General features: G+C 43.5%; 1 protein-coding gene across 1 annotated transcript; it reads left to right on the top strand.

The window, feature by feature from the left end:
• The first annotated feature begins 670 nt into the window (after positions 1-670).
• On the top strand, positions 671-18,697 carry LOC103191012. Its single transcript, XM_042346485.1, has 6 exons — positions 671-781; positions 2,838-2,919; positions 4,277-4,358; positions 10,499-10,647; positions 15,163-15,323; positions 18,510-18,697. The coding sequence occupies exons 1-6, from the start codon at positions 764-766 to the stop codon at positions 18,693-18,695; spliced, it is 678 nt and encodes a 225-aa protein (XP_042202419.1). The 5' UTR covers positions 671-763; the 3' UTR covers positions 18,696-18,697.
• Positions 18,698-18,972: the final 275 nt, after the last annotated feature.

Consider the following 18,972-nt stretch of genomic DNA (forward strand, 5'->3'; position numbering starts at 1 on the left):
TTAAATGTTATGATCTGGAACGATACAACTTCTGTCATGTTTTAACAGTATAATGTTGAGGTGTTGCTGGATGGCTATTTGATGTCTGTTGGATCAGGATGGAATCTTTTCTAATCCAAAGCGTCCGCATCTATTCATTTATTTCCAACGCTGAACATTAGTGCCCTTATGGTTTCCCGGAGTGTTATTTGAAGGCAGCGATATAATCGGTGGAGTCCTGTAGCGGAAGCAGTTAGTGCAAACACTAGTAATTTGAGAGATAACACTAATAATATTTGCATTTGTTATGGCGCCTCATCACATCTTAAAGCGCAACACAGGATATAGTGTAAAGTGAACTCACTGTGTGTATTGTGGGCAATATATTTGGGTGAGGCCCCAATGTCTGGGCTCTCTGTGGATCAAGTGCGTGGATGACTGTAGTGACGGGATCCGCCTTTGTCATTCGGGTAAAAAATTCCAGAATTGTTTGTGTGGGTTATTCATTGGCGTCGGGAGGCCTCAGTGTGAGGTTTAAACGGTCGATGGGTTCAGTCGCCTCTGTCGGTCGGTTGTCTCTCTCTCTGTGTCTCTCGTCGCCTGACTTTGGCGCCTCTTTTTCCCTCTGACTCGGCGCCTGCGCAGTGGTGTCCCTGAGCGCGAGGCCGCGGTTTTTTTTTGAACTCGGCGCCTGCGCAGTGCCGTCTCCGGGCGCGGGGCTGACGGTGTTTCGGGGCGCGGCGCCTGTCTGTCTGAGCGCGAGGCGGGACCGCGGGAGGTGGTGATGGCGGCGGAGACGACGGTCAGTTTCGGTGACAGAGAGAGAGAGACAGAGACACACAAACACGCACTCTCACTCTGTCACTCTCTCTCACACACATTGAGCCTGAAACACACACACACACAAACAGACACAGAGAGAGAGTGTGACAGAGAGAGTGAGGGGAAGATGAGAGAGAGAGAGAGAGTGTGTGAGAGAGAGTGAGTGAGAGAGAGTGTATGTGAGGGAGAGTGTGTTAGCGTGTGAGAGAGTGAGAGAGTGTGACAGAGAGTGAGAGAAACGTGTGAGAGAGTGTGTGAGAGAGAGTGAGTGAGAAAGAGTGTGTGAGAGAGAGAGAGTGTGAGAGAGAGTGAAAGAGAGTGAGAATGTGTGAGAGAGAGTGTGGGAGAGAGAGTGTGTGAGAGAGAGAGTGAGAGAGTGAAAGTGTGTGTTTCTGTGTATAATATTATTAAGGTTTATGATCCGAACTGATATGACTTCTGTGATGATGTATTGAGGAACATTGAGCGGTTTCGGGGCGGATGATATTCCCGTCTCATTTGCCTGTTGTACACTGTGGGATCAGACGGGACCTTCATTCCAGGCCGAGGGGAGAGAGGGACTGAAGCTCCAACAACATTCTTCAACATTTGTTCATTCATTTCTAATTCGGGGTATTATTTTTCTCGCGGTTTGCGGGGATGTGATCTGTGCGGAGCGGTTTAATCTGTGGAGTCCTGTGGTGTCGTAGTGAGTGCAGTCACTCGTCATTTGAGTGATAGCAGTAACAATCCTTGTGTTTGGTACCGAGTACACACACACACAAACACAGACACACACCGACACACACACAGACAGAAACACACAGACACACACACACACACTCAATCTGTCAGTCTCTGTCACTCTCTCGCTCACACTCTCTCCTCTCACACACATTGAACCAGGCTGACGCATAGAGACACACACAGACACCGAGCCACTGACATACATCGACACACACACACGCACTGACATACACAGACACACACACAAACACTGACATACACACATACAGACACCGAGCCAGAGGGAGTTTGACAGAGGTAGAGACAGATTGATTGTTACAGAGACTGATAGAAGCAAAACAGAGTGTGAGAGTGTGAGTGAGAAAAGAGGGCGAGAGTGATTGACAGAAATGGTGGATGGAGTGAAAGAGAAAGACGGGCTGTGGCGAGATTAAGAAACCGAGACAGAGAGAGAAAGCAGAGACAGAGAGTGAAAGGGAATGATTGAGCGTGTGGGTGGAGAAAGTGTTTGCGAAAGAGGAGAGTGAAGAGGGGGAGTGAGTGAAAGAGAAAGGGGAGATAGAGAGAGTGTGAGAGGGGAAAGAGAGTGTGAGAGCGGTGATGTTGTTTGTGAGAAAGGGTGTGTGAGAGGGTAACAGAGAGGGGGGGAATGTGTGAGAGAAACAAAGGGAGAGAGTGCAGAGACTGATTGAGAGAGTGATATGGACAGAGTGTGAGTTGAAAGAGTGAAAATGAGCGAGAAAATCCACAACATTTAACACAATATTAAAAACATTGACATTTCAAATAAGGTTATTTCTTCCTTTCCCATTTAGTTTTTCGAGAAATCCCTGAAGCCAAACTTTTGTACCACACCCACAAACAAAGAACCATAGAGATGTACAGCACAGACGAAGATTATTCAGCTTATGATGGATGTGGTGGCACTTTTTGATAACAATTCTTTCAGTCCCGTATTCCTGCTCTGTTCCTAAATCCATTTTTAGATAGTTCACTCCATTCGTATCGATATGTAGACATGTTTTGAAAACCAATATGGATTCTGCATCAACACCATTCCCGCCAGGGCTTTCCATAACCCAACAACCAAATGTGTAGGACAACATATACTCCAAACCTCCTCATTTACTAGTTTGCTATTTGTTTGTCTTAAATTGATGCTTTAAGATCTGAACCTCGACCAGTGGAACTTTTATAGCAGGTAAAGATTGAGTTTCTGTGGAAATCTCCTAGGGAACAGGGCGAGGCTATGATTTACTGCCAGACGTTAGCTGCTGGACTCTGACCAGGGTGTGTTATTACCTGTATAGCTCAGAACACTGAAGCCACATCACGAAGACGCTCGGAAACCAGAAGCAGGAACCGCAGCTCAGTCAGTGGGGAGACAAGACGGTGAGTCTCTCATTAGCTCTGATTGTGGCTGAAACAAAACAGTAAAGTTACACCAGGTTTTAAGCACTTGGAATGAGAGGATAGAAGAAATAGAGTGCGCGTGAGAATTGAGAGGGGGAGGTTGGAGGGAAGAATGGGTGACAGGAATAGGGGGAGAATGATAGAGAGAGAGAGAGTGTAGATGAGTGAAAGAAACAGAGCCAGGAAGAGAGGGAGGGGGGGGGAGAAAAATCAGGTGTGTGTGAGTGATCGATAGTGTGAGAAGGAGAGTGTGTGTGTGTTAGAGGGGGAGACAGAGTGCGGTAGAGAGACGATGGGGTGAGAGAAAGAAACAGAGACCGGGAGGGAAAGAGGGAATAAGCAAAGCGGTGAGAGATTGGCAGTGAGTGACTGTACGACAGAGGCGAAGAGATAGCTATTGAGTGAGAGAGTGTGTGTGAGAATGTGAGTGAAATGTGAGGGGCAAAGTGATTGACAGGAAGGAGGTGAGAGGGAGAGATGTGGTGAGAAGGAAACAGAGATATGGAGACAGAGAGTGAAAGAAAGTGAATAAGATTGTGGGAGGAGAGAGTGTTTGTGAAAGAGAGGGAGAAAAGGAGGAGTGAGTTATCGAGAGAGCGTAGACGGAGAGACTGTGAGAGGGGAAAGGGAGTGTGAGTGGAGGGAGGGCTGGTGTGGGAGATGAGTGTGATAGAGAGAGAGGAACTGAGAGAACAAAAGAGTGTCGGTAAGACAGAGCGAGAGGGGGAGCTAATGACTGAGAGAGGACAGAGGGAGTATGTGTGAGAAGTAAAAGAGAAAATGAGAGAGAAACTTCATAACATTTAACACAATAAAAAAACGAGCGTTTCCAATATATTTTTTCCTTCCTTTACTGATCAGTTTTTTTTTTAAATCCCTGAATCCAATCTTTTGTGCCACACTCACGAACAAAGAAACATGTAGATGTACAGCACAGAAGAAGGATGGCTGTGGCTATTTTTATGAAAATCCTTTCAGTCCCATTTAAGTTCCTCTTTTCCCAAACCCCTTTTTAGATAGTTGACTCCATTTAGATCGATATCTTGTGATGGTCTAAAAACCAATCTGGAATCCGCCTGAAACCTCATTCTCACCAGTGCTTTCCATAACCCATCAACCAACTGTGCCGGAAAACAAATTCTCCAAACGTCCCCATTTGCCAGTTTGCTAACTCTCTGAAATTGATGCCTTAGGGATTGAACTCTGACCAGAAGGACTTTTATATCAGGTAAGCTTGAGTTTCTGTAGAAATCTCCAAGGGAACAGGGCGAGGCTATGATTTACTGCCAGACATTAGCTGTTGGACTCTGACCAGGGTGTGTTGTTACCTGTACAGCCCAGAACACTGAAGCCACTTCACTGAGAGGCTCGGGAACCAGAGGCAGGAACCGCAGCTCAGTCAGCGGGGAGACAAGACGGTGAGTCTCTTATTAGATCTGATTGTGGCTGAAATAATGTCATACTATTATCCCGGGTTGTAAGCGCACAGAGAGAAAAACCCATATAAATGCAAGTTTTGTTGTTCGTGCAACATTTATTGTAATTAAGGAAACCAGGAGTAACTGAATGAGCAAGAGTTAAAATATCATTTGTTTCATAAACGGAAGATCTCGCTTTACGACTTTGATTACGGTCACCTCTTCCCTCCCTCACACATAGTGTCCTCCACCACTCCAACATTCTCCGACATACTGTCCGGCGTGTTGGCCGCTATATCAATGCAAGTTGTTGCTGTTATTTGAATTAATCATCGTAGAACCGTTTAAGAAATCAATGGTCTCCGAAATCCATTGGGGAACTTGATTGATCTGAACTATTGTCAACATACTAATGTGGAATTTAAGCAACAGCCAGGCGGTCGGGCCGAATCTGAGCTGTAGGTTCTATGCATCTATGAATCAGCTTGTTTCATCCTTGTTCAAAGTTCATTCCTCAATCATTTGTGATTATCCTGGTTGTTCTCTTCTGCACTACCTTAAGGAACTGTGCTGATGCTTTTGTCAGCCATTGCCTCAATCCTTCCACCTTGCGGTTTTGGTTGGTTGGACTCCAGGAGTTACCCCAACACACACTCTGGTCTCCCCTCGCCTTGACTCTTGCCAACCTGCTCCTACTTCGCTTCGAATGAAGCGAGCAGGATGGTCCCTCCAGAGTGAGGGTGCTCATTCCGTTCCAACAATCTAACTCTGGTGTTTCCATATGTAGTTTGGGATGCATGGAAATCTCACCTTTGTTTTGGATCATGTTCCATTTGTTAATTGTTTTCTTTGGACAGACACTTGGCTGACAAAAAATTTCAGCTCAGATACCTTACTGCTGTTTTTGTGCTCCAAGCTGCAACCCGCGAGAAGGGCACTATATTGTTGCTGTTGTTGCTATTGTTTTTATTGCCTCCTCTGAAACTTTTCTTTTGTTGGGCACAGCTTGTCCAACGATAGTTTAAGACTCATCCCTCCAATTCGCGAGATCAATCTTCTCCGAATATACAGACGATATAGAGAAGATGGGATAATTCTGAATGGTTCTCACTTTCTTTTATGCTGTTGGAAATAAGACTAAATTATATTTCAGTCTACAATCTATCGGACGGAATGTCGCCATTTTCTTTCTCTTTCACACAAGTGGAAATGAGTTTTCACAAAATGGTGCTCAAGTTGTTGACTTTCAAGGACTAACTGCCTGGTCCCAAGTCCGGAGCCCAACCCAGAGTTACATTAACTGAAAATAGTCATAAAAGGCAACATTGCACATTGGCAATGATAACGTTTCACTGACTATTGCAGAAATGAGGTTCAAAGATCAGGATCAGGAGATTAGATAGAGAGCGCAGTGGATGCTCTAAATTGGGCGGTTTGTTAAAATGAATCTAACGTAAGTTTGAATGTCACGCTGGTGTTGGTCTGATGATGGATCGGAAAACAGATTCCCAACTAATCTTGCTCTGTAGCAGATTGCTGGAGACGAACTTTATTGGTGACAATCTCTGAAATGGAAAATGACCAGAACTCGTCACTCATCTTCTTGTTGTATTAACTTACACAACAACAAATGCTTTATGTAATCAAATTCATGCAGCGTATAATCACAGAACACATGAGAGAATGGGGAAGAGACGTGAAAGAAGATAAATTGAGAAAGAATGAGAGTATAAAGGCGATAGCAGGAGTGTGCCTGAGATATGAGAGACAGTCCTATTTACATAAATGGAGGAGCGTCTGTTAGAGAGAGGATGGGCATGAGAGAAAGAAGCAGATTCAGGGAGAGAGAGCTGGAGACAGCACTGATTGAGTGAGTGAGTGAGATTCTGTGTGAAAGTGGTGGTGAGAGGCAGTGAGGGAGAATAATAATAATATTCCTTGCATTTGATATATCGCTTTTCACGTCGTCTTGACATCCTAAAGTGCTTCACAGAATATGCTGTAAAGTGAATTGACTGTATGTTTATGGGCAAACGTGGCAGTCAATTGCGCACAGATGTGTCCCACAAACAGTCGTAACTTGAAAATGACCGATTTATTATGTTTTTTTGGAGGGATTATTATTAGGCTCTGTGTGGAGTAAGCAAACTTGCCCAAGGTTTCACCCTCTGCCTCGAATTGAACTCAGTTCTCTCGCTTGCAAAGCGAGTGCTCTAACCACTGAGATACAGGACTCCGAATGATTGTGAGAGAATGAGAGAAGAGAATGTGTGTTGGTAAGAGTGTGAGTAAGAAAGGAGAGAGACAGTGGGGGGAGAGGGGGAGATAGACATGGAGTAAAGAGAGAGATAGAGTGAGTGTGGGGTGAGAGAATGAAACAGAGAAGTTTAGGGAGTGGCAGAAACAAAGAAGTAACAGAGTGGCAATGAGTGAGTGCTTGACAGTGGGGGAGACAGATTGATTGATACAGAGACTGATAGAAAAGAAACAGAGGGTGTGAGAGAGACAGAAAGGTTAGTGTGAGTGAATGATTCAGAGTGTGAGAAGAATAGTGTGTTTAGAAGGGTGGAGAGGGGTAGAGAAAGTGGCAGAGAGAGGATGGGGTGAGAAAATGACAGAGAAATATGGAGGGAGAAAGTGGACGGAAGCAAAGCGGTGAGAGAGTTACAGTGAGTGACCGTATGGCAGAGGGGAGAGAGATTTATTTAGAGTGAGTGTGTGTGAGAATGTAAGTGAGAAGTGAGAGGGAAAGCGATTCAAAGAAAGCGATGAGAGAGGGAGTTGAGTTGGTGAGAAAAATAAACAGAGTCATGGAGACAGTGGGAGAAAGCAGATACAGAGAGTGAACGAAAGTGACTGAGATTGTGGGAGGAGAGAGTGTTTGCGAAGGAGAGGAGGGAGACAAGAGGGAGACAGTGATCGATACAGTGGAGATGGAGAGACTAAGAGGGGAATGAGAATGTGAATGGAGGGACAGGCGTGTGTGGGAGAAAGGGGATAGAGAGAGAGAGAGAGAGAGAGAGAGAGGAATTGAGAGAGAGAAGGAATGCCTGAGAGAGGACAGAGAGAGAGAGAGTGTGTGATAAGAAAAAGAGAAAATGAGAGAGAAAATTTACAACATTTAACACTATAAAAAACTGGGCGTCACCATTATATATTTTTTCTTCTTTTACTGATTCGTTTTTTAAAGAAAAAACACTGAATCCAATCTTTTGTGCCACACCCACGAACAAAGAAACATCGAGTTGTACAGCACAGAAGAAGGATGGCTGTGGTGGCTGATTTTATGCCAATCCTTTCAGTCCCATTTACATTGCTCTTTTCCCAAATCCCTTTTTAGATAGTTGACTCAATTCCGTTGACTCAATCACGGAATCTAGTGATGATCTCAAAATCAATCTGGAATCAGCCTCAAACATCATTCCCACCAGGGCTTTCCATAACCCAACAGCCAACTGTGCAGGAAAACAAATTCTCCAAAGCTCCACATTTGTCAGTTTGCTAACTCTTTGAAATTGATGCTTTGTGGATTGAGCCCTGACCAGGAGGATTTTATATCAGGCAACCATTGAGTTTCTGTGGAAATCTCCAAGGGAAACGGGCGAGGCGATGACTTTCTGGCAGACATTAGATGCTGGACTCTGACCAGTGTGTGTTATTACCTGTACATCCCAGAACACTGAAGCCACTTCACTGAGAGTCTCGGGAACCAGAGGCAGGAACCGGAGCTCAGTCAACGGGGAGACACGAAGGTGAGACTCTTATTAGATCTGATTGTGGCTGAAATAAAACAGTAAAGTTGCTCCTGGTTTATGCGCTTGGAGATGCCACTTTTTGCGAACAGCGCAAGATAAATGCAACTTGTTGTGCTTCAGCAGTTACTGAAAGTTTACTGCTGTGAAAGAAACCTGGCGCCAGTGATTAAGGAAGAGCTGAAATGTAATTTGTTTCATTAATTTTCTTTTGTATCGATTAAGCATTGTATAAAGTAGAATTGGTGTCCAAAATGTGCCCGTGAGCTTGAGTAATCCGAAATATTCTTGATCAACGATGGGCCCTCGTGTGGAAGTCATGCTCGATCATAACTCATTCCACTAACACTAATCATCATCCTGGTTGCTCTCCTCTGTACAACCTTAAGGACCTGTGCAGACGCTTTTGTCAGCTATTGCCTCAATCGTTCCACGTTGCGGTTTAGTCTTGGCTCTTGCCATCCTGCTCATCATACCCTCCGGCATTAGGTAAGCAGGAAGCAACCCTCCAGAGAGTGGATGTTTATTCCATTTCAACAATCTATCCCTGGGATTTCCATGTGTAGGAGGGATGCATGGAAATCTCAGCTTTGTTTGGATACTGTTAGGTTTGGTGATGGGTTTTCGAGTGTGTCAGATACTCGGCTGATTTTTTAAAAAAAATCAGCTTAGCAACAACCCTGCTGTTTAAATGCTTCGATGTGCTGACCGCCTGAAGGGGACTATATGGTTCTTGTTAGTGTTTCCCCAGTTTATCTAACGCTAGTTTATAATTCATCCCACTAACTCAAGTTTCAATCTATGTTGAATTTGTAGATGGTGTAGAAAAGCTGGATCTTTCTGAAGGTTTGTCCCTAGCTTTCACCGTGTGGGATATCATATTTAATGCTCAATCTGTTTCTTCCGAACTGAATGCCACCATTTTCGTTCACTTTTCACACAAGTAGAAATTATTTTTGTCATGATGGCTCTTTTATTATTGACTTTAAACAGCTGAAAGCAACTCGCCCAAACTGCCTGGTCCTCAGTCAGAGCAGAACCCACAGTTACATTGTTTGAAAATACCCATAAAAGGAAACACTGCTTGTTAGAGCTGATAAAGTTTCACTAATTATTACACAAATGAGGTTCAAAGAGCAGGACCAGAAGATTAGATACAGAGCACAGTGGATGCTCTGAATTAGGCAGGTTAGTGAAATGAAGCAAAGGGAAGGTTGAAGTTGGAGGTGGCAATTTCACACTGCTGTTCGTCTGATGATGGATAGGAAGCCGAGTGATTGGGGAGGAGAATTAACTGCAACAAAAACTTGCATTTATGTAGCGGCCCTTACGCAGAGCAGCTTCCCAGAATGCTTACACTTTAACCGACTTTGCAGTACGCTAGTTGTGAAAGGGACTGTAAAGGATGCAACTAGTTGTTTTATGGCTTGAGGGAAGAGTGCAATAAAGAGACTCATCACCATCTGCACGTCGTAGGACACTGTGCTACATGTGTTAACATGGCTCAGTGGTTGCACACTCTCACCTGTGTAAGAAGGCAGTGGATTCAACCCCAAGCCGAGGCCTTGAACTCACATTGTCCAGGATGAGTCTATAAGGCAGTTTTTGGTGTGTGTTACATTGTCAGATGAGTAAAAAAAGGTGCAATTGTTTTGCTCATTGTAATGCCTTTATGTTCTGGAGTTTTCACAACATTGACAGTTTACAATGTATCTGGGTACAACATGAAACCCGTGGTATTTATGTTGTGGAAAAAGCAGTAACAACAACAATTTTACATTTAAACAGCACCCCTCACATTAGGAGAAAGGGAATCAAACAACTGGTTTGTTTGGGTGGGGAAGATGACAATGATGGGAGGGCGGACTCTGAAACTTACTGAAAGTTCATTCAGATGGAGAGGTCTTCAGGTGGATTTACTGGTGAATTCCGAGACCGAGCGACTCCAGGATAGATTTTAGAACTGTGATAGAGGGGATGAAAGCTCGTTCACTGATGCTTGCGAGGTTCAGGCATGGGATTTACAGCAAAACTGTACCAGAAGGAAAAAAAATTCTCTTGATTTCTACCCATCTTCCTATCTATTATATACATCACTTTCAGTGGTTACCTCTGGCAGCTGTTGATTTCCCTGCTGGGCCTTTCCTAACTTGAGTGTGTGTTACTTGTCTACGATGGTAGCACTCTGGCCTCTCAGTCAGAAAGTTGTGGTTCTAAGCCCCACAACCTATGAGGAAATCATCAGGAAATCTAAGAGCTGCTGTGGACACAAGCGAATATGATAGGAAGCACCAGCAAAACAAGGATAGTAAACACTTTTGCTGAAGATTTGTGTCACCACATGAACAAACGGTAATGCGCTCCATTTAGTATTGATTTCCGTTACAGGATGGAAGGCTCCAGTTATACAGAAGCCCCTGTACAGAGCAGCAGACGGCAAAGCAACCAGGCCTCAGCTTGTCTCACTGCAGCGTCTGTGGAACGGGACAGAAATTGGCGAACAGAGGGCGCTACCCATGATGTTAACCGGCCAGTAGGTGGGTAAATTAATGTAACCACACCTGCCTTTCAATCCAGGTGTTGCTCGTTAACATACCGCTTTTCCTCCAGCCCCCGCACTCTCTCAGGCAGCGTTCCTCAGGGCTCTGTCCTTGGTCCTCTTCTCTTCAATATTTAAATGCTCCCTCTTGGTGACATCATCCATAAACATAGCAACATAAGAAGTGCTAATACCAAGGTCCACCTGGTTCACATTCTTGTCGTGTGCGTATATGCCCAGAACTACCTCTTTACTATATCCCTTATTGTTAATTCCTGCGTTTGAAGGAATCAACATTTGCTGCTTCAACCTTCGCCCCAGGAAGCCTATTCCACAGGTTCACTATTCACTCACTGGAAGAGGTTTCATAGATTCGTTCTGACTTGAACCCCATTCCATCGCAGGCCCGTCTGTCCTCTGTTTTTTCTATTCTGGATCAGCTGATGCAGCCTGCCATGATCTATATTGTTTTGCCACTTTTGGAGATTTAAAGATAGCAATCCGTTTGCCTCTAAATCTTCTCTTTTCCAGCGTGAACATGCCCAATTTACTGAGTCAATGCTTATAATCCAAGTTCTCCATTCTCTCACCATTTTGAATGGCCTTCTCTGCATGCTCTCGATTTCGCCAATATCCTTTTTCTACTGCGGTGAACAGAACTGTATACAGCACTCTAAGTACAGTCTCACCAATGATTGATACAGTGGCACGATTACCTCACGATTTAGTCTTGTTGTTCATCTTTTGATACATCCCAACATCTGGTTTGCTTTACTCACCGTCACAGAGCATTGTTGGGAGAGCTTCAATTTATTTTTGAACCACCTTTCCGTTTAATTAATTAAAATCCTTTTAATTTTTTGTATATACTATTTTCCTTCCGTTCAAATAATAGTCATTTTCTGAATATTCTGTCCCCATGTAAACTAGTTAACATTTCTTCACATATAATTTCACCTGGAACATAGAACATAGGAACAGGAGGAGGCATAAAGCCTTTCGAGCCTCTTCCGCCATATAGTTATATCTTGGCTGACGTGTGCCTCAACTCATATTTTCAATTCCAATTTCCCACTTTCTCCTGATATATATTAATACCCTTAATAAGGCTTACTCAATAGCAATAACCTTAGTGTTGAAGATGTCGATGGATCCAGCATCTACAGCCATTTGTGGAAGAGAATTCCAGATTTCTACCACTCTTTGAATGGAAAAAATGCTTCCTGATTTCACTCCTAAATGGCCTATTACTAATTTTAAGGCTATACTCCCTTGTTTTGGATTCCACCACCAGAGTAAATAGCTTCTCTGTATCTACCCGATCGAATCACTTTATCATCCAAAATAAATCAATCCAATCACCCCTCAAGTTTCTGAACTCAAGAGAATACAATCCAAGTTTAAGCAGTCTGTCCTCGTAACTTAACCCTTTTAGGCCTCGTAGCATTCTGATGAAACTGCGCTGCACCCCCTCCAGGACGAAAACTGAACGCACTCGGCAGATGGGTTCTGGCTGACGCTCTGTACAGTTGAGGCATCAGTTCTTCCCCTTTTTATTTCAGGCATCTTGAGATAAAGCCAACATTCCATTTGCCTTTTCGATTACTTTTTGCGTCTGGGAACTATCTTTTTTTCATTTGTGGATATGGATACCCAAATCTCCTTGCTCCACCATAGTTCTTAATTTCTTGCCATTCAGAAAATATTCTGCTTTTTCTTTTCTCGGTCCATAGTGGATGACCTTGCAATTCCTTACATTGAACTCATCTGCCACAAATGTGCTCACTCACTGTCTAATTCCCTTTGTAATTTCCTACTTCCATCTCACCAACTCACTGAGCCTCCAAGCTTAGTGTCGTCTGCCATCTCGGATATAACACTTTCTATTCCTTCTTCCGAGTGATTTATATATTATCTAGGTGTATAGAACAATAACCACAAAATTACCTTCATAGAGGCCTTTAACGTCGTATATATAGTGAATAGATATACATATGGTTCGTATCTGGTGAATAGCTGTATATATGTTGCATATATGGTGAATAGCTGAGATCCCAGTGCAGACACCTGGGAGACATCACTTGTCACGTCCCACCGATCAGAGAACGTACCCTTTATCCCTACGCTCTCTGCCTCCCAACCAATTACCGAGACACGTCACAAGGTTAACTTGAACTCCATGCGCTTCATTTTTCGGTAATAATCTTTTGTTCGGAGCCTTATAAAATACCTTCTGAAAGTCCATATAAACAGCATCCGTACACACTCTCTCATCCAGCATTTTAGAGATCTCCTCAAGAAATTCGACGAGATTAGTCAGAGACGACTTTCCTGTCACAAACCCACGGTGACTCTTTTTGACTAGCTCATAGCTATCCAAGTGTTCAGACAATCTGACCCTGCTGATGGATTCCAGGATTTTTCCTAAAACTGACGTTGAGCTGACAGGTCGGTAGTTTCCTGCTTTCTCCCTCGCTCCCTTCTTAAATAAAGGGGTGACATTCACAGTGTTCCAATCTAAGCGCACAATTCGTGAATCTAGTGATTTTTGGAAATATTGACGAATGCAGCTGCAATTTCCTCTCCTGTTCACTTTAAAATCCTGGGTGGAAATTATCATTTCCTGGAGATTTGTCTATCATGCGACTCGACTCATTGTTTTCTCCATTACCATTTTTATTGATATTAACTTTATTAAGCATTTCACTTTGACTTATGTTTAGGTTGTCCTGTATGGCTGCGATTTTGTCCTCATCCTCAACTGTGAATCCAGAAGTGAAGTATTTACTTAACAAGCCATTTCATTATTTTCCATTAGAGTCTCATCTACATTTATCTTTAACGGGCCCACATTAAACTTGACCACTCACTCTTTCTCTTAATTATAGATATGAAAGCTTTTACTATTAGTTTTAATATCTGTTGCTAGTTTATTTTCATATTCCCTCATTGCTCCTACCATTATTAGTTTCCTTCTATCACTTTTGTTGTTTTTTGTGGTTCTCCCAGTCATCTGCATTCCCACTTTTTTCCGGCATTTGAGTAAGCCGTTTCTTTCAACTTGATAGTCTCTTAACTCTTTTGCGCCCCATGGTTGCTCAACTGCACAATTTGAGCTTTTTCATTATAGGGCTAGGCACTTGTTCCCTACTGTATCAAATACTTTTTGAATACTTCTCATTGTTTGTCTGGAGGTGTCCCCACTAACATTGCAGCCCAGTTTACTGTAGTCAATTTAGTTCTCATTCCATTGAGGTTGATCACGGAATCATAGAATTATAAAGCACAGAAGGAGGCCATTCGGCCCATCATGTCTGTGTCTCCTTGAAAGCAGCTTTTCCGAATTAATCCCACTCCCACACTCTCTCCCCAAAGCCCTGATCAACCTCAATGTCCGCTCTCTCTCTCCCCATAACCAATCGCCCTGGCTGATATTTTCTTTCCACTGCTGTTGCAGGGTATTTTGTCAATAATGCTACTCCTCCTCCTTTCCCAATATCCCTGTCTTCTAAAGATATTATAGCGGAATATTTAGCTCCGAGTCCTGCCCAGCTTTAAAAAAGATTGCTAATACAACATAGCCTTCAAGCTAATTTTGTGCTTGTTATTCACTTATTTTATTTCTTATGCCACGTGCATTTGTGGAAATAACTCTTAATTGGGTTACTGTCCCGATATGCCCAAATGCCCTCATTATGTTCTTCTCACACTGTTTCACGTGTTACACATTTTGTGATAACATCCTATTAGCTTGTTTCATCCTGTAGTATTTATGTATTTCTCACGGTACGTATTCTGACTGTTGCTCTCATCATCTCGTTGCTTCATGTTTTGGTTATTGTTCCCCACACAGTTTCCTCTACCCACCCGCCCCTTCATTGGTTTAAAGCTTTTTCTACCGTCCTACTTATCCTTCTCGCTGGAACCTTGGTTGCAGCTCAGTTCAAGTGTAGCCCATCCCAGCAGAATAGTTCATTCCTGTCCCAGTACTTCTGCCAGTGTCCCATGAAATGGAACCCCTGCTCCTCACACCACACATTCATTTCCCTCATCTGTTGATCTCAGCCGATTAGCACGTGGCTCGGGTGGCAATCCGGAGATCGTTCTGTTTATGAAGTTTAACCCCAGCTCTTGATACGCCCTCAGCAGGACAACCTTCTTCTTCTTTCCAACTTCATTGGTTCCCGCGTGAATAACGACAACTGGTTTTGCCCCCTTCCTAACCAATTTCCTTTCCAGCGGCATTGAAATATCCCTTACACTGACACCGGGAAGACAACACTTTCTTGGGGTCTTGATCTCGACAGCAGAGGATCACCTCGATCCCCTTAATTATTGAATCCCCTATGACTACAATGTTCCTATTCAATCCTACCCCCAAGTACCCTGTCTCCTCCTCTATGGTACTTTGTATTTCACTCAGGCCTTCTTCCCCACAGACGTCTCCCTCATCCAATGAAGTAATTATCTCCAGTGCTCTAATTTCCTTCTCCTGTGCCTTATATATTGTCAGATGACGACAAAATTGCAATCAGACAAATTCTGAAAAGTTACAGCGACTCTGAGCTGCACATGGTGACCGTGTTCTACAGACAGAGACTTGAAGTGATGGATGATCTGGTGGAGGACTTGACATTGATGCTGGAGAAACTACTGAGAGGCAGACAGTTTGCGGTAGGTTGAGCAACATTGAAATTCACTTATGTGCCTGGTGAAAGTTCAGAGTGTACAGCCCTGTCTCACATGTTACATTGTTCAGAGGAACTGATTCCAATCCCACATTCAAGTGACCTCAATAAACATTCCAGGAGCTAAAATGTTACACAAACATCAATTTCTAATTGTACAATTAGGTTCATCTGCTGACAATATACACAATTAAAACAAAATGTATATATTTTATAATAATTTCTGCAAAGTGCATTGCGGCGTTTCAATGATGTGATGAACTGTAACATCAAATGGGAGAATTATTATTTGTATATCTAAGCTATCCACGTAATGTCCTGACCCAAATGTATAGCGCCTTGGGACGTCCTCCCGACGTGAAAGGCGCTGTATCAAAGGAATATTGTTATTGTTGTTGTAATGATGGATAACCCTTATATCTGAGAAATTCAAATGGGGACGGCTGATATGATTGTGTAATAATCCAAAGGTTGTTCAGTAAGTCACATAAGCTCGAACTGAGAAAATACAGTAAAATCCATATTAGCAAGTCCAGCTGTGCAGAATCGTCATCTCCCAAGTCGACTCCAACGATTTCACAGTTACATCTTTCTTTTAATAGTTCCTAACTCCTCCTCCCCTTACAAAAAAGATAGCCATCACACTTGGCAAGCTGCAGGTAACCCTCAGCAGGCTAGTTTTCCTTGGGAAAAGAAATGATAGGGAGAAAGGCAGATGGACACTTTTATTTTCCAGCCTTCCCTAGCCTGCTTGTTTCTCAGCCCTGAGAAGCCAGGTGTCTGAGGGTAAAGCGTTTCGTTTCTGAGATCTGTGGTTAAGGTCCCGATTGCTCATTTTCTCAGAGGAGTGAACATCTTCCTAGAAAAATAAGAAATGCAATCGGAAGGTGACCTCAACCGGCAAAGATACTTTCAGTCTCTGCTGTGCGAGTCCTCAAATCAATCCCACCTTATCAAAGGATTATGAGCAGGTGACATTCTCGAAGTACATAATGATTAATTAAAAATTATTTACATCAATGATCTGGACGAGGACATTGAATGTAATGTGTCTAAATTCGCGGATGATACCAAACTCGGTAGCAGAATGAGCTCTCAGGATGATGCAAAAAGATTGCAACAAGCTATAGATAGGCTGGGGGCGCGGGCAAGTAGGTGGCAGATGGAATTCAATGTTAGCAAGTGTGAAATTATTCACCGAGGCAGCAAGAATAAAAGAATAGATTATTTTCTGGAAGGGGCGAAGTTAGATAGTGTTACTAATCAAAGGGATTTGGGTGTCCTTGTACACTAGTCCCAAAAAGTTAGTTTGCAGGTGCAGCAAGCAATGAAGAAGGCGAACGGCATGTTACCGTTCATGTCGAAAGGTTTAGAATATAAGAGTAGGAAAGTCTTGCTGCAACTATATAGAGCTTTGGTGAGACCGCACCTAGAGTATTGTGTGCAGTTTTGGTCTCCTTATTTAAAAAGGACATACTTGCCCTAGAGGGGGTGCAGCGTAGATTCACTCGGTTAGTTCCTGGGATGAGGGGACTGACCTGTGAGGATAGGCTGAATAAACTAGGGCTGTATTCTCTAGAGTACAGAAGAATTAGGGGTGATCTTATTGAAACTTATAAGATTCGTAAAGGGCTGATAAAGTAGACACAGAGGGACTGTTTTCCTGGTAGGAGAATCTATAACCAGGGGTTAGAGTCTTAAAATTAAAGGTCAGCCTCTTAGAATAGAGTTGAGGAAACATTACTTCACTCAGAGGGCAGTGAACTTATGGAAATCACTACCCCAGAAGACTGTAGATGCTCAGTTCTTGAACATTTTCAAGGCTGAGGCTGATAGCTTCTTGAAAAATAGAGGGTTTAGGGGATATGGGGATAGGGCAGGTAATCAGCCTAAGGTGAGAAGATCAGCCATGATCTTATTGAATGGCGGAGCAGGCACGAAGGGCTGAATGGCCTACTCCTGCTCCTCATTCTTATGTTCTTATGTTCTTAAAAAGCTTTAAAAACCTTAAGCTCAAAAATATAGCTTTACAAATGTAATAATAATAGTTACCTTCCATTGCCATTCACAACATACTGTAAGGTGCAGTGACTCTGTATTTTGTAGACAAACACAGAAGCCAATTTATGTAAGATGAATGCAGATGTACAGATGACAGTCAGATAGCACAAATGATGAGGATACTCTGAGCCTTGAGGCGACAGCTCCTGGAAGGTGTGACCTCAAGTGGAAGGGATCCGTGCCCGAGCTGCGACAGGAAGATGTGGTATTGCTCTAACGCATTTCATGCTGAGATAAGTTGCCCACCGGAAAGCTCTCAGGGAGTTCCTGGTATAACACCATCCAAAAGTGAGGTTCAAACCTGCGCCTGTCGAACGACCTGCTAGTGACTATTAAGCTTCTGGGGGGAGGGTTGGGTGGTTGTAGGTAAATGGGGTCTCCTTGCTCAAGGCTGCTGCTAACCCTGTAGCCAAACCCATAACGAGCGGGTAGTTTCATCCTAGCTGGGAAAGCCGCGAGATAGTTTATCAGACAGCGCTTATCAATGGCAAGCTGTATGGTTTAACTCGTTAGATTCCAGCAGTTACCCTAACTGGGCTGACTCCGGGCTCCCCCCCAAAAAAAAAGTCTTGGCTGTTGCCAACCTGCATCTAATACTTTCCGGAATTATGTAAGCAGGATGCCTCCCTCCAGGGAGAGAGAGGTTATTCCATTCCAACAATCTATCTCTGTGGTTTCCAAGTGTATGCGTGAAGCATGGACTTCTCAGCTTGGTCTGGATACTCTTGAGCAACAGTGATGGATTTCCACATGTGTCAGACACTTTGTCAATCCCCAAAAATATTTCACATTCACCTAAACAGCTGAATCCGGCCTTGTTGGACCGTCTATTCTGTAGGAAAACAACTTCCAGCAATTACAGCACATCCCCAGGTTTGCCATGGAGAGGTAACCCTGACTGTGAGTTCAGGGTCTAGACGTGATTCTTGAAACCACAAGTTTCAGACTCAGAGACAAGAAGCTTACTAAATAAGCCCGGCTGATTGACAACAGAAGATTGACAAGTTAGGCAGATTGAGAGAGTTCTGACTCCAAATCAAAACATTGAATAAAGCCGTTCGTCTCATAGCAGTGTGGGTGCAATATAACGCCTTTGTTTCTGTTCCTACAGCACGTCAGAGACCTGGTAAACAGGAATCAGAGACAGGAAGCATCGAGATATCTTCTGGATTTAGTGACTGCAGCGAGAAGCCGAGTGCAGAGAGGGATGTGGGAAGCTTTGGTGAATATAGAGGACAATAAACCACAGCTGAAGGCAATCCTGAGAGAGATCCAGGAAAAGGGTAGGAAACTATAAATGGCGGAAGTTTTTATGAGTGTTTTGGGGGTGGGGGTGGGTGCGGGAGGAGGGGAGAGGGGTGAGGATGGGTGCTGGATGTCGGATTTTGACACACTTAGATGCAAGCTGAAGGAAATGCAATACGCTCATGTTTGTAGCTATCGTTTGTGGGGAAATGGGCGTGTAATCACCAGGGTATAACTCGTGTCAGGTCAATTCGGGCTGAGGAAGTGCCTGGTTTAAGATCTGGTAAATAACAAATATCGGAGGCATGAAAGTGGCAACAAAATAAAGC

This window comes from Callorhinchus milii, unplaced genomic scaffold, assembly GCF_018977255.1.
Source record: "Callorhinchus milii isolate IMCB2004 unplaced genomic scaffold, IMCB_Cmil_1.0 Scaffold874, whole genome shotgun sequence".
Lineage (NCBI taxonomy): Eukaryota > Metazoa > Chordata > Chondrichthyes > Chimaeriformes > Callorhinchidae > Callorhinchus > Callorhinchus milii.

Coding starts and splice junctions, on each gene's coding strand:
- LOC103191012 (XM_042346485.1), top strand. Junction 4,359..10,498: donor GTCAGCGGGGAGACAAGACG/GTGAGTCTCTTA, acceptor TTTCCGTTACAG/GATGGAAGGCTCCAGTTATA. Junction 10,648..15,162: donor TGATGTTAACCGGCCAGTAG/GTGGGTAAATTA, acceptor ATATATTGTCAG/ATGACGACAAAATTGCAATC.